The following is a 15895-nucleotide window of genomic DNA, read 5'->3' as shown; positions in this document are numbered from 1 at the left end:
TTTGAAATACCTGTATCATAATAATATCCAGGGAAATTGGTATCCCATTTTGCACATTTTTGCGGTTTTCAATGCTTTACTGGCAACATTGGTCAACACGTATCTTGTGATTGGTCAAGCTGTTGTCAAACGCTATATGTTGCCAGTCTAATCTTGTAATATCTGTCTAAGGTTGGTATTCCACCTAATCCAATATCCAATTGCGTCTCTCTCTCTCACTAAGCAAAATATGAGATACAAATACAAATTTAGACATTGGACAGGTGGAATATCACCCTAACAGCTGACGTGAAACGGGCAATTTTTATATTTTGCCCGTATTTTTTTAAGTAGACACTACCACTATAGTCTGTATCTTTAGGTATTAGGCTCCTTATGCCAGTTGAGGGTAGGTGAAAACATTACATGATCAAATAATGTAGGTTAAAGTCTGGACGTTCAGTGACTGATCCAGGCGGTTTTGTAATTGGTCGGTTAACCAATAAATCTTACAACTACCTGAAAATTTACAAATTGTTTCCTTTTATTTAAATACCTAAAGATACAGACTATAGGCATCTCAATTTTCTCAAAGTATTGAAATTTTCTAGAGTAAAATTGCTTCATTATACAGATAAACCGTGCCCATTTTGTCATCCTGTTTTATTCAGTTTGTAAACTGCAACTAAAAAAATGAGGACAAAAAAAAAACAAAACAAGTAAATAAAGATAACGAATTTATTTTATAAACGATAAGTCTTATTAAAGTATAGAGGTATAAAGGAATGGACAGTTAAAACATATCATCATGTCCAAGATCCGCAAGTAGATTCAGTCCTCGCTCCTTTAGTGCTTTAGAGAGCAACTTTTGCTGTTCTATTTTGGCATCTTGTTCCTTTCTTTGAGCATCTAGGATGTCGTCTACCGACACTTCTGTTAGCGGGAGGTTGTCTTCTTTGTCTTTATCCTGAAAATTAAAAAAGATATTTCTGAAAATGAGGCAAGGATTAAAGCTGAAAAGGAGCTGATTAAGGAGAAAATGTTGGCAAGAATGAAATATTTGCACTTTTTCCTTATACCTAATTAATTCCCCACATCCTGATTTAATTTAGTGCTATCAGACACATTTTATATTACTAAGGTAAGATAAAGAATATGTAGGTACAACTAGAACCTAGAAATTTAAGGCTTCGTCACACAGGTGCGTTTTCTGGGCTAGGCGTGAGCGGGGCGGGCCGCTTTTACATATAAAACGCTCACACCCCGCTCGGAAAACGTGCCTGTGTGACGGAACCTTTAAAGTAACATTAGATTACCTACATTTATAAATAGTTTTACTCATACTTATTTAAATTACGACATTTCTTAATCAACTAAATGTTTATTCAAATTCATGTAAGTTTCCTTTTTTCAAATTCTAAATACTACCTTAGTTTGTCAAACTTTGTATTTTAGTATGTAGAGAAAGCAACCAAAAATGTAATAATGGTCTGATTTTTAATATAAGAGAATAACTTGATGTGACTTTCACTGAAGTATCATTGAAGAAAGTGTCAAGTAATTAGAAAATAAGATTCTTGAATGTAAAAATATCCAGGGTATTGAGTCAACTCCTATTGCAACTTACAATTTCACCCAGAAGAACCACATTTTCCCCCCTTACGATGAATATTCCTCGGGGTATGTCACCATACTCTTTGCCCACATGAATTCGTTCTATCGTTTTATGTAGAACTAGATTCGCGAACTGGTCCACGCAGCGCAGATATCCAATCAGTGTGCGACCATCCCGAAGAAGGACCATAAGTTTCTCTTCATGGAACAAGAAAATTGATTACAAACAATGTGCAAAAATAATAGTACAAAATAGTAGTCAAAGAACGTACTGTCCAGTTCGTCTAACAAATGCGCCGTTCCCGCTAAGGGGTTAACGTTACTCGACATATTCGTTGAAAATGCTTGTTTGTCTAATAATACTAAATACTAATTATTAAACTTTTGCAGTCCTCTAATAATGTTTCACTTCTAAAAACCGGAATCCGGATCGGGATATTCGCAATGATATTCGCGATGCGGTGCAACGTCAGTGTCACTTTGACATTTAAGAGACGTATTATTATGTTGTTTATTAAATCCTGTACCTGTATTCGAAGCCTACAAACATAATGAGAGAAGCATTTCCGTTTCCAAATAGTATCAGACATAATTTGACTACATTTTCCGGTATCCCTACCACCCCCTCCACTGCCAGCCTGGCGAGCCAGACATCTTGGATGGAGCTGCTCGTCCCTTGCCTCATTAGCGTTTTGTTTCCCAACGTGAACGGTCGTGGTCTAAGACGTGCCCGTCTTGACCCAGAGAACAAAGTCTTTTTGAATATAAACCGTTCATAACGTATAGTATCATTAAATTTCTTAATTTAATCTTTAGTTCTATTGTGTTCTATAATTTATATGATATTCTACTCCAAAAATTCACTGCAATAGGGTTCACACCGCATTTAACCACCTTTTTCGCTAGTTATCTGCATAATCGTAGTCAGTTTGTACGTCTAGCAGGATATGACTCTCAACCTTATTTCACTCGCTCAGGAGTTAGCCAGGGAAGTACTTTAGGTCCTACACAATTTCTAATAATGATTAATGACTTGCCGAAGGTCGTCAGTGCCGCTAAATGTCTAATGTTTGCAGACGATATGAAATTGTTTCTCGACATCAAATGCAATGAGGACTCCAAACTTTTACAACGTGATATTGACGCAGTGGCAAAATGGAGCGAAGACAACCGGCTTCCATTTAATACTTCAAAGTGTAAGGTGATTACTTTCACTAGAGCCAAAAACCCTATTTTTGCGACTTACTACCTCAGTAACACGGAGCTGCACAGGGTACATGAGATACGCGACCTAGGACTGACATTAGACACACAACTCGACTTCAGATTACACATGACGATGACGTGTAAGAATGCCTGTAAAGCTTTGGGGTTCGTTATAAGGATAGCTTCTCAATTCTCTAGCACCAGAATAGCCTTAACACTTTATTACGCATATGTTAGGAGCCGATTAGAGTACGCAGCCATCGTGTGGGACCCGCACGAAACAAAGTATGGGCTCATGCTTGAGCGAGTTCAACGAAAATTCGCTAGGTACATTTATAAACGGACTTATGGATACTATCCATACCTCTTTCCATCCCGCTTTGTCCTGGGAATGGTAGGCCTCGATACTTTGGAGCTCAGACGAAAACTGATGTTAATAGTGCATTACCATACCCTGATCCATGGCGGGATCGACAATCCCACTATTTTGGGCCGTGTGGGTCTAGCAGTTCCCACGCCGAGCTTCCGTTTGGAAGGTGCGAGTACTGGCGGCGCGCGCCCCGCACGGCGTTGCCGGCGCCTCCTGGCGAGCCCTGAGACACGCACTGTGCATGCCGCAAACGCGCCCACCGCTCGAGCCATCTCTCTAATAAATAATATACTCACCCAGGTCCCGGATGCCGACTTATTCACTGACAGGTTGGGGAAATTTATCAAAGCCACCATGTCTGCTCTAAACCATACTGAACTTGATAGTTAATATTAAATTTTTACCTTTGTTTAAGGCTATGCCGCTATTTGTATTTGTTTTCCTATCTGCTCTATATTTCTATTTGTTTTGTTGTCACTGTATTTGAGTTTTACTTCTTTAAATTTATAATTTGTTAATGTGTCATAAGTTCTATTTTACCGTGTAAGCGAATTGGTAAACTACTGTAAGCTTATATGAGAGAAATAAATGGTATTGTATTGTATTGTATTGTATTGTATAACGGTTATTGCCGTTCGATATTTAAAAAAGTAAAATTTTAACGGTTACATTTCCGGTCTAACGAAATTTTAAGATTGTGCTTTTTGTTTTAATTTGATTTGCTTGCAGCAACAATGAGTGGTCAAGGTAAGGACCCCGTGAGAAATCGATCAAGACAAAGGAATGATTCGGAAAGCTCGAGTTCGTCATCAAGTTCGAGCAGTGATTCGTCTGCAAAGAAAAGACGTCGTCATAAAAGGCGGAATCAATATTCAAACAATGAGGTGAAAAAACTGGCAAAGGAGGTAAGCGAGTTGCGTAAATTGTTTTGCCGTCCTGTTAGCAGCACTCCAAACTACCCGCCAGCCGATAATTTAAATTTTATCGATCATGATGTTTTTGGCGATTTGTATGACGACGTGTTGGCCGATGCTAATGTTGGTAATGATATTGTTGTCGATCAACAAGTTGCCGCGGACGCCCCTGCCCAGTCAAAGTTTTCTATAAATTTAGAAACTAGCGTAAAAGCACCTGCAATTCCAAAAACACCCGATAGTTATCTCGAAGCTTTGCAAAAATTAAATCGTTTTACTAATAAAACGTGGACCGATGTGCGTTATCTGGATGTTCAAAAACTGTACACGCATTCTCCCGGTTTTGTGGAGTTAGAAACCAATGAGGAAGTGCTAGCTTATGATACATCTAAATCATTGTCACATACAGAGCGATCGTACGCTGCGCTTACTTTTGCGTTGTTAAAGCAAAAAGAAACGATTGAGAACAATATTCGTGAATTCCTTGACTGGGCACAGGGCTATAGTCAATTGACGTTTGCATCAATCAAAGAAAAACTAGAAGGACTTTTCGATACAGGTGAGTTTCATAAGGTGTCCGTTGATGCTTTACAACTTGTGTGCGGTCACCGAGCTGATATAGTTGAACAGAGAAGGGACTTGATACTGCGGGCAGTGCGGGACCCGCTCGACAAGTCCAATTTACGGAAAATTCCACCTGCTGCTACCAACCTGTTTGATCCTCAACCTTTCGCAGCCGCACTCGAGAAGGCTGGAGGCGTTCGCAAGGCTTTTTGGCCTAAACCAAGGTCATCCACCAGTGCCCCTGCTGCGCAAGCAGGTAGCAGTGGAAATGTGCATCGCCCCGCGCAGGGGTCCTTTGCTGCTAATATGCCTGCGCAAGGCTATCAATATTCAAGTAAGAGGCGTGGCCCTCCTCAATACACACCCGCGCAGGGTATGTGCAGTCATTATCCCACGCAGGGACCAGGTCCCAGCAACTGCCAACATTGTCCTGCGCAAGGAACAAACAATGGTGGGGATCAGAGGGCAAATCAACGCCGCGATAACACCACTTATCGTCCCCGAAACTGGCGACCTAATAGGAACGGGCGCGACACCCGTGGCAATAAGCGGAGCGCATCCCCTTCGTACAAGGATAAATCTAATAAGCGAAGGCGCTTTTGACTCGAGGCCCTTCCAAGCAGGACAGCTCCAACGTTTTTACAAAAAATGGAAAGATCTACAAGCACCGCCTTTCATTTTAAAAATAATTCAGGGTTATCGCATACCCTTTTTAACAAAACCGCCTCTCATAGCACCGCTTCAAAACGAGAACTATGCAACACAGGCATCGCCGGAAATGTCTGCGGTGATTCAGGAATTGAAAGATCAGGGCGCCTTGGAGGCAGCCACCACGAGTCCAAGCTTTTTATCAACAATGTTTCTGGTGGAAAAGGGGGATGGCTCCAAGAGGCCCATTTTCAACCTTCGGGCCCTGAATTTCTACGTCCGAACCGAATCGTTCCGCCTGATAAATGTTGTCAAAATACAGGATTTTGTACAAAGCAGGGACTGGCTTGCAAAGATAGACCTGTCTCAAGCATATTTTCATATCCCGATTGTGAAGAGTCATCGGAGGTTCTTGCGCCTTGTTTACCAAAACCAGCTGCTGCAGATGACGTGTCTCGCATTTGGCTTGAGTTCGGCACCAAAAGTTTTCGCTTCAGTTACAAATTGGATCGCTCAAGTACTGAGAGAGCGTGGATTGAGAATCCTAGTTTATCTGGACGATTTTTTAATAGCTCACCAGGATCCACATACTCTCCAGATCCACATAAACATGGCGACGCAACTGCTACAAGAACTAGGATGGCAGATCAATTGGGAAAAATCCATCTTAAGTCCCAGGACACGCCTCGAGTACTTGGGTATAATATGGGATCCATGGACAGACCAGAAGAGTCTTCCCGAAAAGAAAGTTCTCAAAATATTGAGGTTCATAACAAAACTTGTTCACCAACAGGCTGCGAATCTCAAAGAACTGCAATCCTTAGCAGGGATGCTGAACTTTGCAAGCTTCGTAGTACCGAGAGGTCGCCTAAACTTTCGTCTCATACAGAAGAGAGTCAACCAGCTTCTGTGTCAAAACCCGAAGAAGCGGGTTTTGCTCCCCAGCGAAATATTGTCCGAATTGGACTGGTGGAAGGCCAATTGTCGGAACACATCACCTATGCAGATCCCTCCACCAACGCATTATTTGACAACCGACGCATCGGATGTCGCATGGGGAGGAAAATTGAACAATGCGCACTTCTCGGGTCTTTGGACTGCAGCCGAGAAGAAATTACACTGCAACCAAAAAGAACTACTGACTATTCTCAAAATTCTGCAGCTAAATCAGTGTCAAGATCTATACGACGCTTCACTTTTGATTCAGAGCGACAACCGGACTGTGGTAGCATATCTGAGAAACGAAGGCGGTACTCGGTCGGACATGCTTATGACCTTAACCTACAAGATATACCAGTTTCTGGATATGTTTCGCATTCAGTTACGTATCTATCATCTTCCAGGAATATACAATGTCGAAGCCGACCACCTTTCAAGGCTCAAGGTACTCCCCGAGTGGCATCTGCTACCAAAAGCCACGTCACCAATCTTCCGCAAGTGGGGAACTCCTCAAATCGACCTGTTTGCGTCCCGGACGGCGCATGTTGTAGCGGCGTACTGTTCACTGGATCAGACCGACAATCAGGCGCTATTTTGCGACGCTCTGAGCCTAACGTGGAGTTTCAAACTAGCATGGGTCTTTCCACCCCCATGTTTGATACCCAAAATCCTACACCACCTAAATCAGGCCAAAGGAGTGTACCTAATGGTAGTCCCCAGGTGGGAGAGAGTCTTTTGGCGCGCGGATCTGAAGAGTCGAGCCGTGGGCCCCCCACACACGATATGGAACCTGAAAGACGTGCTAGTCGATGTCGCCACCGGTCTTCCTCCGCCGAAAGTAGATCAAATGACTCTGGAGGTCTGGAAGTGTGGGGGTGGTCGAGGGACCTAGAAAGCTGGTCTAGAGATCAAAAGTCCTTGCTATTGTCGGGTTGGCGTCCTTCAACTATAAAAACATATTCGGTTGCTTGGAATAGATGGTGCCGCTGGGCTCAAGAAAATAATATCGATTATTCCGCACCTTCTGGGTCACAGCTAGCCCGCTATTTATCGGACTTGTTTCAAAAAGAGGGCCTTGCATACAGTACGATTTTAGTGCATAAGTCAGTGGTGTCGTCGCTATGTAACGTTAATAGCTCGGAAGCACTAAGTTCGCACAAACTTGTTAAGCAAGTTCTGAAAGCTATAGCCCTGCAAAAGCCTAGAGATCCAAAACCACCCATATGGGATGTTTCAAATTTAGTGTCCTTTATGGCTTCTAGGCATATCAAATCCGATAATTTTTTCGATGTGGCTAGACAGACGGCCACTTTGTTGTTATTATGCTCGGGTAGAAGGGTCCATGACCTTACACTCTTATCAATAGACCCCGAACACATGATTGAATCCGAAGACTGCATCACCTTCTGGCCTCGGTTCGGGTCTAAGACTGACTCTGCAGATCATAGACAGTCAGGTTGGAAGCTTCTTAGTAACACACAGTGCTCTGCCGTCAACCCAGTTTTTTGGATAAAACGACTAATAGAACTGTCACAACAAAGACGTCTTGCTTGTAAGAGTCAAAATCTGTTTCTTACTGTAAATAATGCTCCAAAGGCCGCTTCACGGACTGTAATAGCCGGTTGGGTAAAGAGTTTATTACGTGACGCCGGCATTAAGGCTACACCAGGGAGTGTTCGCGCAGCAGTAGCCTCCAAGAATTGGTTAGAGAATTTTCCAATAGATAAAATTCTAGAACAAGGAAATTGGCGTTCAGGAGACACATTTAGATTGTTTTATCGTCGAGAAATAATGAAATCAAATCATCCATCACGTGACGAAAATATTGTCAATTTAAGCAATTTGTTTAATTGTTCATGATCATATCATAACGCTTTATGATTTATATCCACAGGAAATTATTTATGTGTGAAAAGTAATTTGTGCCTATTAAATTACAATAATTAAATAAATAAAAATGTTCTATTGATTACACAATGGTTTAAATTATGTCACCCTACCACTACCTAGAGCTTGCAATTTTATATACCCATTGGTATATAATGATTGTAATGGGTTTCGCAAACCAGTGTCCTTCTAGCTAACTTGTCATCACATTAGCGTTTTACCTTCACTGCCAGGCGATAACAAACACGTCTCATTATGTTTGTAGGCTTCGAATACAGGTACAGGATTTAATAAAGGCGTTTTACCTTACAATAAAACGCTTATTAAATACTTACCTTATTCGAAGCCTACAAAATAAGTCCTGCCTGGCGCATACTGAGCCGCAATGAGGCAAGGGACGAGCAGCTCCATCCAAGATGTCTGGCTCGCCAGGCTGGCAGTGGAGGGGGTGGTAGGGATACCGGAAAATGTAGTCAAATTATGTCTGATACTATTTGGAAACGGAAATGCTTCTCTCATTATGTTTGTAGGCTTCGAATAAGGTAAGTATTTAATAAGCGTTTTATTGTAAGGTAAAACGCCTTTATTTTATTGTTTGTTAATGAACCATATTTAGCAATAACATGTGGCAAATAAGAAACGAAAAGAATACGTTACATATACGTTATAATTTACTGTCATTGAAACGTGTCGGAAGCCGGTGTTGCTCGAAGCATCGAAACGTATGTTAGAAGGTAGGATCGTATAGAAGTGATATACGCGTGCCTCCGTGAGGGACAAAACATACGCAAATGCGACACTGTGATTGGTCAAATTCATTTGTTGCCCACCATTATCCATACTAAAAAAAAGGTGGGGAACAAATAAAATGTGAGACTGTGACAAGGACAAACAATAATAGCTCTTTCGCTGCTACTCCTACTGAAAGATACATAAGACTATCCCGTTCTGTCAGTTACCCCCACCACTCATGCCAGATCCAGGTATATCCTAGATTCATGGTTCAAAATCAAGTTTCTGTATATGGAAGGTAGAGTGTACTTCTACACTCCATATTTCTGTAGAGATTACAATACTTCAAATTTTATTAACAGTGAATAAGAAAACTCATAGATTTAATATAATATAGAGATCCCGTCTCAGCGAGCTGTCACTGTTGCCACTTTTGTTTAGTGTACGATTATAGTGTAAATAACATTATTTGCGGTATTTGACGTCTGTCACTCACAACAGCAATACTACGTAAAATGTTTTGCACATCGAAATCACAAAGAAAAACAACTGCACTGCGAACGTTTACGTTCTACGTCTTTTTTTTTTTAATGTTAGGGTTGGCCGGACACCACCGTTATGAATCGGTAGTCGTCTAAGTAAATCGATATGAATTTTTCATTTTTCTTTTAATAAAAATAAGGAAAAGGTGGATAATTAACTGTAAATATGGATATATTTATCGACACTTAACAGACAACAAATTTGACACAGAAATAACATAAATAAACTTTAAAATAGATCCCCAGTTAGTTTCAATTTTGACAATGGGTGCGACCTACTCGGTCGGTGTATTAAATACACCGACCGACCGGTAGCTTGCGGGAAAACCATATAATTCTAGCTTTATTTAAATCTCAAATAAAAATTCATTATACGTCACAATTCGATACCTCAGTCTACGTGCCATCCAATCGTAATCGCTTGCTGTGACAATCGATTTGCGTTAGTTACATATTATTAATCTGTGGTTACATCTCTATATACGTCAGTCATAATGTGTCAAATACCGCAAATAATGTTATTTACACTATAGCAATGAGGCCCACCTTGCTGTAGCCATGTCGATAAAGTCATATCGATAAACTATCGACATTTCTTGCAATTTTAATTTTACCTCAAAGGTTTAACGATACCTAAAATGAACAAAAACGCTTTTATTCTTTATTGTGGTTATCAGATCACAATTTTATAATCACGCCCCAGCAGAGAACCAAGGGAAAGTTCAGATATTTAATTAAAATACATAAATACCTACTAAAATAGGTGTTTCGCATTAATTGAATTATTTTATTATATTATAATATATTCATTATCCCTTCAAGTGGCGGTCAACCCGTGAATGGTCGATGTGAAAACCAGTAAACTGTCATCCACCAGTGAGTGGTTAATGAGGTGTTGACGTATTTAGAGGTGAAATTGAACGCATTTAAGTATAGTTACGCTCTTCTAGCGCCCAAAATTAGGTAGCGAGTTAGAGAAGGGTAGCATACCATAAGAAACACAAAAACACTTGGTATAAAATTTGTAGGTGAGGACCATTGGTTCGGGAGCCACCGCCTAGTCCGAGGTCAGTATCGTTTTTAGGGTTCCGTACCCAAAGGGTAAAACGGGACCCTATTACTAAGACTTCGCTGTCCGTCCGTCCGTACGTCCGTCCGTCCGTCCGTCCGTCCGTCCGTCCGTCCGTCCGTCCGTCCGTCCGTCTGTCTGTCACCAGGCTGTATCTCACGAACCGTGATAGCTAGACAGTTGAAATTTTCACAGATGATGTATTTCTGTTGCCGCTATAACAACAAATACTAAAAACAGAATAAAATAAAGATTTAAATGGGGCTCCCATACAACAAACGTTATTTTTGACCAAAGTTAAGCAACGTCGGGAGTGGTCAGTACTTGGATGAGTGACCGTTTTGTTTGCTTTTTTTTTTCGTTTTTTTTGCATTATGGTACGGAACCCTTCGTACGCGAGTCCGGCTCGCACTTGCCCGGTTTTTTAAGAGGTTGTTTTGTAAAAGAAATTATATCTTAGGTCTCTTTTATTTATTAAATCTTAAAGATAAAAGTCTTCCTTTGATAATTAAATAGCAATTACCTCCAATAATCAATTAGTTTTATGGTGTTAGTCATTTTTAACAAGGAAGCTGTAAAACTGTCATTCTTCCGGAGTTTGATTAGGTCTGGCCAAATGTATAAACATTAGAATAATTTAATTGCTATATTCAAATAGCCTATATAACGCTGATTCTAACAATATGTGATTTAATATACTTTCAAACATAGAAAAGCTTAAATCGTCAATTTTGTAAAATTTTCTTAATCTGCACTGACCATCCACCGGGGCCCCGCCACTTGACTACTTTTCGCGTTTTCGCTGGCGCCACTTGAAGGGTTATCATGAGCACACATATACGCTTTTACGCACACATACACAGCCTGGGCGCATCAAAAAAGGCAACACTTGATTTGAAGTCCATCTTGTCAACAGTATGGTTGTCCTTTTTTGACAAACGGCATTTTTAAAAGAGCGATGAGTGAAATGATACTAGTTGCTGCGCCGTGAAAGAGAACAGAAAACGTTGGGCCCTTGAGAAAACTAAAAAACCGGGCAAGTGCGAGTCGGACTCGCGCACGAAGGGTTCCGTACCATAATGAAAAAAAAACGGAAAAAAAATGCAAAAAAAAAACGGTCACCCATCCAAGTACTGACCACGCCCGACGTTGCTTAACTTTGGTCAAAAATCACGTTTGTTGTATGGGAGCCCCATTTAAATCTTCATTTTATTCTGTTTTTAGTATTTGTTGTTATAGCGGCAACAGTAGGGCTACCGCCAATACCGAAAATCGTCAATTGCGGGCATTTTTCTCTGTCACTCTAATTACGCCTTCATTGGAGTAAAAGAGTAAGATCCCCGCAATTTGCGAATTTCGGTTTTCGCGGTAGCCCCTCAGAAATAGATCATCTGTGAAAATTTCAACTGTCTTGCTATCACGGTTCGTGAGATACAGCCTGGTGACAGACAGACGGACGGACGGACGGACGGACGGACGGACGGACAGCGAAGTCTTAGTAATAGGGTCCCGTTTTACCTTTTGGTTACGGAACCCTAAAAACGCCTTAATGGTTTTTTTTAGGTATGTTTAAGGACTTGATATAATTGCTGCGATATTTGTTTGAATGTTGTGATGAAAAAAAAGGATATAAAAGCGAGAAATAATTGTTCTGGCTAATTTAACTACAAATTATTAAAAACTTTTAACAAAACTATTACTAACTTTCAACAAAAAATCAGTATCTCAAACAGGAACAATGGCGACACATTTTTGACAGAACTGCAGCTGGCTCTGGCTGTCATACAACAGAACGGTATTTGCGCGCACGGGTTTTATTTTCGTTGAGATACCAATAAAGACAAGCCTTTGAATAGTATTGATATGTTTTACTATACCCGCCGATTTGCGACGAATTTGCAAAACAGCTTGAGTGACGTATAAAATGGACCAGCACGACGAAATTAAATCCGGTTGTTTGTTGTTCCCTCCCGCCGGAGGGAATGTGTTTAGTAAATTTCCTAAGAAGGTAATAAACTTTTGTTTTTTTTTTGCGGTTACGGTGTGTTTAATAATGCAGAAGTTACGAAGTAAGTTGCGTGAGTGAATCACGCGGAATCTATAGTGTGCTACGTTACGACACTGGGTTGTGAGTCACAGGTGGCTCGCAATGTGCCTTGTAGTTTCAGACTTCGATTACCTGTTCTAAATATTGTTCGACTCGAATCTCAAATGTTGTTCAGAAGTTCACCGATTTTAATATATTTCTAAGTATTTGAATTGATTAGTTATTGAGTTTTCCTTTATTATCAAAAGGAAATAATAGATATTAATTTGGTGTTGTATTTTCCTTAATAACTAATTGACCGTAGTTCTGTAGAAAGCGACCAACTTTTTATTTTTGTCAAAGTGACTTACACCCTAACTCAGTAGCTTTAGTCGCTTTCTGCATTGATAAAAAAATTGAGTTGGTCGTTTTCTGCATAACTACGGTCAATTGTAGATATTAAATTGTCATATGATTTCATTTGTTTTCAGAAACAACAACAAAAGTACTGTTTGCTGCTAAACTCCAGCAAGCAGGGTATTGAGCGATTAGAGATATATGATAATAAGGATGACATAAACACAGGTGCCATCCCCAAGATTATTACCCTTGAGAATTGTATTAAGATAACACATTCTAGTCCAAACATTATCACTGTACTTACTAAGTCACATACCCAGCAATTCTGTGCTCAATCAGAATTGGAAACATTAGAATGGGTGAAAGCACTGCAGTCTGTAGCATTTAAAGGCCGAGACACAAGCCCTGTTCGCTGCGATGAGGACAATGACCTCTACTGTTCGTCAGGAGAAGGAGTATTCTCAGTCAAATTGTGCCCTTCAGATGCATCAATAAGGTGTGGTCTGGAGCCGATGCGGTACCTGCTACTCCTCACTACGACTGCCATTGATTTAAGAGATGTAAACGATAACAAGCTGTATGCTACTTGGCCATATAGATATATAAGACGTTATGGTTATAGACAGGGTAAATTCACATTTGAGGCAGGAAGAAAATGTGACACTGGTGAAGGTATCTTCCATCTGGAGCATCCTAACCAATCGGAGATATTTAAGTGTGTTTCATTGAAGATGAAAACCATGAAGCAGATGATAGGCAGTGACTTGAATAGTCCAGAACACAGTGAATTTAACTTACAGGCCGGTGCAAATTTGTTCCCTGGATCTAGGAGTCCTTTAGTGGCTGCCAGGCCTGATGATTTAAGCTTGAGTTCTCTTTCATTCAAAACTGCACCTTCAAGCCAGCAAAGCTCATTCTCCGAAAGAGATAGTGCGCCTCTCTTAATGCCTAAGCCAGCATTGAAGCCTAAGCCACAAAAACCCCCAAGGAAAATTATCAACATGCCCAAGGCACTTGTGAAAGAGTTATGTAGTTCAACAGATGAGAGCATAGATTTCGGCAGATATAAAAAACTTGAGAATTATGAGCCGATTGAACAAGTGAAAAGAGACCCAAGTCCTCCTTCTGTGCCATATGATAAGGTGGAAGTTCGTAGTGAAGCTTGGAAAACTCTTGGTATTGAAGACCCTGACCACACTGAGTTCACACCTAATTTGGGTGACAACCCTAACTGCATGAAACTTATATCAAGATCACAAGATAATTTGAACACTTCTGGGCCAGAAGGTTCAAGAATTATACTGTTACCAAGTCCAATGGTTGATCCGGAGGATGAGAACTATGACAGACTACAGTATTTTGGTTCTACAAGTAAGTTGAATAAGTCTGCTAAGTATAAGAAGGTTGAAGCCCGTCCAACGACATTGATTCCTGGGGATCAAAAAAGTAAAGATACTTGGAATGATTATGATGAAGTGGAGAATGTGATGCAGACTGCAAGACTGGCTGATGATTCTCATCTAGGATATGGTATGATACGGAAACCGAATGCTCCAGGGCCTCAAGTACCCACTGCTGCACAAGCCCAGGCACTGCAGAATCAGGTCAGTTTGGAAGAGATCAACCATAACACATGTAATGGGACTGACTATGCAGTTATTAGCCGTCCAAAAAGGGTGTAAGGTTACTCTTAAAATGTTATTATTATTACAGCGAATATTATACACTAAGACTGAAAATTTTTATACCAGAAATTCGAATAGGAAGAGATTATTGTGGGTAAACTTTTAGATGAAAATATTCAATAATGTATATGTTACGAATTGTAGTTAAAATGACGAGAAATTACTATTTGCATTCCAATTTGTACTTTCCACAATTTAGTTAAGTGCTTATACATTTTATAGGTCAATGTATATAACTGTAAGTGTTATGACACACCATGTTTATTTTCCTTATAAGATATTGATTTACAGACCATGTGATTAGACAGTGCCTTATTGCTCTTAGTATAAGGACTATTTCTAGAATTCTACAGTGACAAGTCTACCAGTTGGTGCCAATATACTTTATGTTTAAATGTAGTATTAGTTTACCATATTTTTCTATATGCATATTATTATAAAGATCATGCACTTAAAAAGTATTTAATTACCCGTTTCAGTATTTAATTTAGGTTTCACTGAAATCATTAATGTTAAATGTGTCATAAAAGATCTATATTGAGCAATTAAGGATAAATGTCAAGAGATCAGATTATTGGTAACACTGAGTCAGATCAGTTATCTCATTTTGAAATAAAAGAGATGGATGGATGCTGTGTGTTAAGCCGGGTATTCATTAGGCAACTTTTGTTGATAAACACTGTTTAATGACTGTTTATAAACAGAGTTGCACGATGTTTCATCACCTCTGTAAACATGTTTATAAACAAGGATGATGAAATTTAATATTGTTGCATAAACATGTTGCTGTGTTCCCCACTCTAGGTCGAGAGCAAGACGAAACATTCAGTTTATAAACGTTTATAAACAGATGTCATCGAGTGTGGACGTGTGTGACGCAAGTTTAGAAACATGGAAATAGTAATACCACCTCGGGCGACATCCTAGCAACAACTAAACTAGTGTGGACTGTTAAGCCGGGTATTCATTAGGCAACTTTTGTTAATAAACACTGTTTAATGACTGTTTATAAACAGTGTTGCACGATGTTTCATCACCTCTGTAAACATGTTTATAAACAAGGATGATGAAATATTGTTGCATAAACATGTTGCTGTGTTCCCGACTCTAGGTGGAGAGCAAGACGAAACATTCAGTTTATAAACGTTTATAAACAGATGTCATCGAGTGTGGACGTGTGTGACGCAAGTTTAGAAACATGGAAATAGTACTACCTCTTCGGGCGACATCCTAGCAACAACTAAACTAGTGTGGACTGCTAAGTTTCAGAAACAGTGTTTACGGTAAACTTGTTGCAAAACATGGTGATCAAATTCATAAACAGTTTATTAACAAATGTTGCCTAATGAATACCCGGCAT

At 40.0% G+C, this 15895-nt stretch overlaps 2 protein-coding genes across 2 annotated transcripts; one reads left to right on the top strand and one right to left on the bottom strand.

Annotated features, from left to right (window-relative positions):
* Window positions 1-699: 699 nt before the first annotated feature.
* Window positions 700-2033, bottom strand: LOC134794614 (U6 snRNA-associated Sm-like protein LSm1). The gene is made up of 3 exons (XM_063766416.1): window positions 1866-2033; window positions 1607-1791; window positions 700-946 (listed from the first exon to the last, which is right to left on the bottom strand). Exons 1-3 carry the CDS (start codon window positions 1921-1923, stop codon window positions 773-775), a joined length of 417 nt encoding a protein of 138 aa, XP_063622486.1. The 5' UTR covers window positions 1924-2033; the 3' UTR covers window positions 700-772.
* A 10187-nt stretch (window positions 2034-12220) lies between these two features.
* Window positions 12221-14967, top strand: LOC134794372 (docking protein 2). The gene is made up of 2 exons (XM_063766173.1): window positions 12221-12472; window positions 12982-14967. The coding sequence occupies exons 1-2, from the start codon at window positions 12389-12391 to the stop codon at window positions 14530-14532; spliced, it is 1635 nt and encodes a 544-aa protein (XP_063622243.1). The 5' UTR covers window positions 12221-12388; the 3' UTR covers window positions 14533-14967.
* The last annotated feature ends 928 nt before the right edge of the window (window positions 14968-15895 follow it).

This window comes from Cydia splendana, chromosome 10 (assembly GCF_910591565.1).
Source record: "Cydia splendana chromosome 10, ilCydSple1.2, whole genome shotgun sequence".
In the NCBI taxonomy this organism is placed as follows: Eukaryota; Metazoa; Arthropoda; class Insecta; order Lepidoptera; family Tortricidae; genus Cydia; species Cydia splendana.
Note: the sequence above shows the minus strand (reverse complement) of the source record. Positions and strands in the feature narration are given on the sequence as shown.

Excerpts from the sequence above, each read along its gene's own strand:
- LOC134794614 (XM_063766416.1), bottom strand. The coding sequence starts at position 1,923 with ATGTCGAGTAACGTTAACCCCTTAGCGGGAACGGCGCATTTGTTAGAC. Across the intron at positions 1,792-1,865 it reads TTTGTTAGACGAACTGGACA|AGAAACTTATGGTCCTTCTT; the intron begins GTACGTTCTTTG and ends TGTTCCATGAAG. Across the intron at positions 947-1,606 it reads TGGTTCTTCTGGGTGAAATT|GATAAAGACAAAGAAGACAA; the intron begins GTAAGTTGCAAT and ends TTTAATTTTCAG.
- LOC134794372 (XM_063766173.1), top strand. The coding sequence starts at position 12,389 with ATGGACCAGCACGACGAAATTAAATCCGGTTGTTTGTTGTTCCCTCCC. Across the intron at positions 12,473-12,981 it reads TTAGTAAATTTCCTAAGAAG|AAACAACAACAAAAGTACTG; the intron begins GTAATAAACTTT and ends ATTTGTTTTCAG.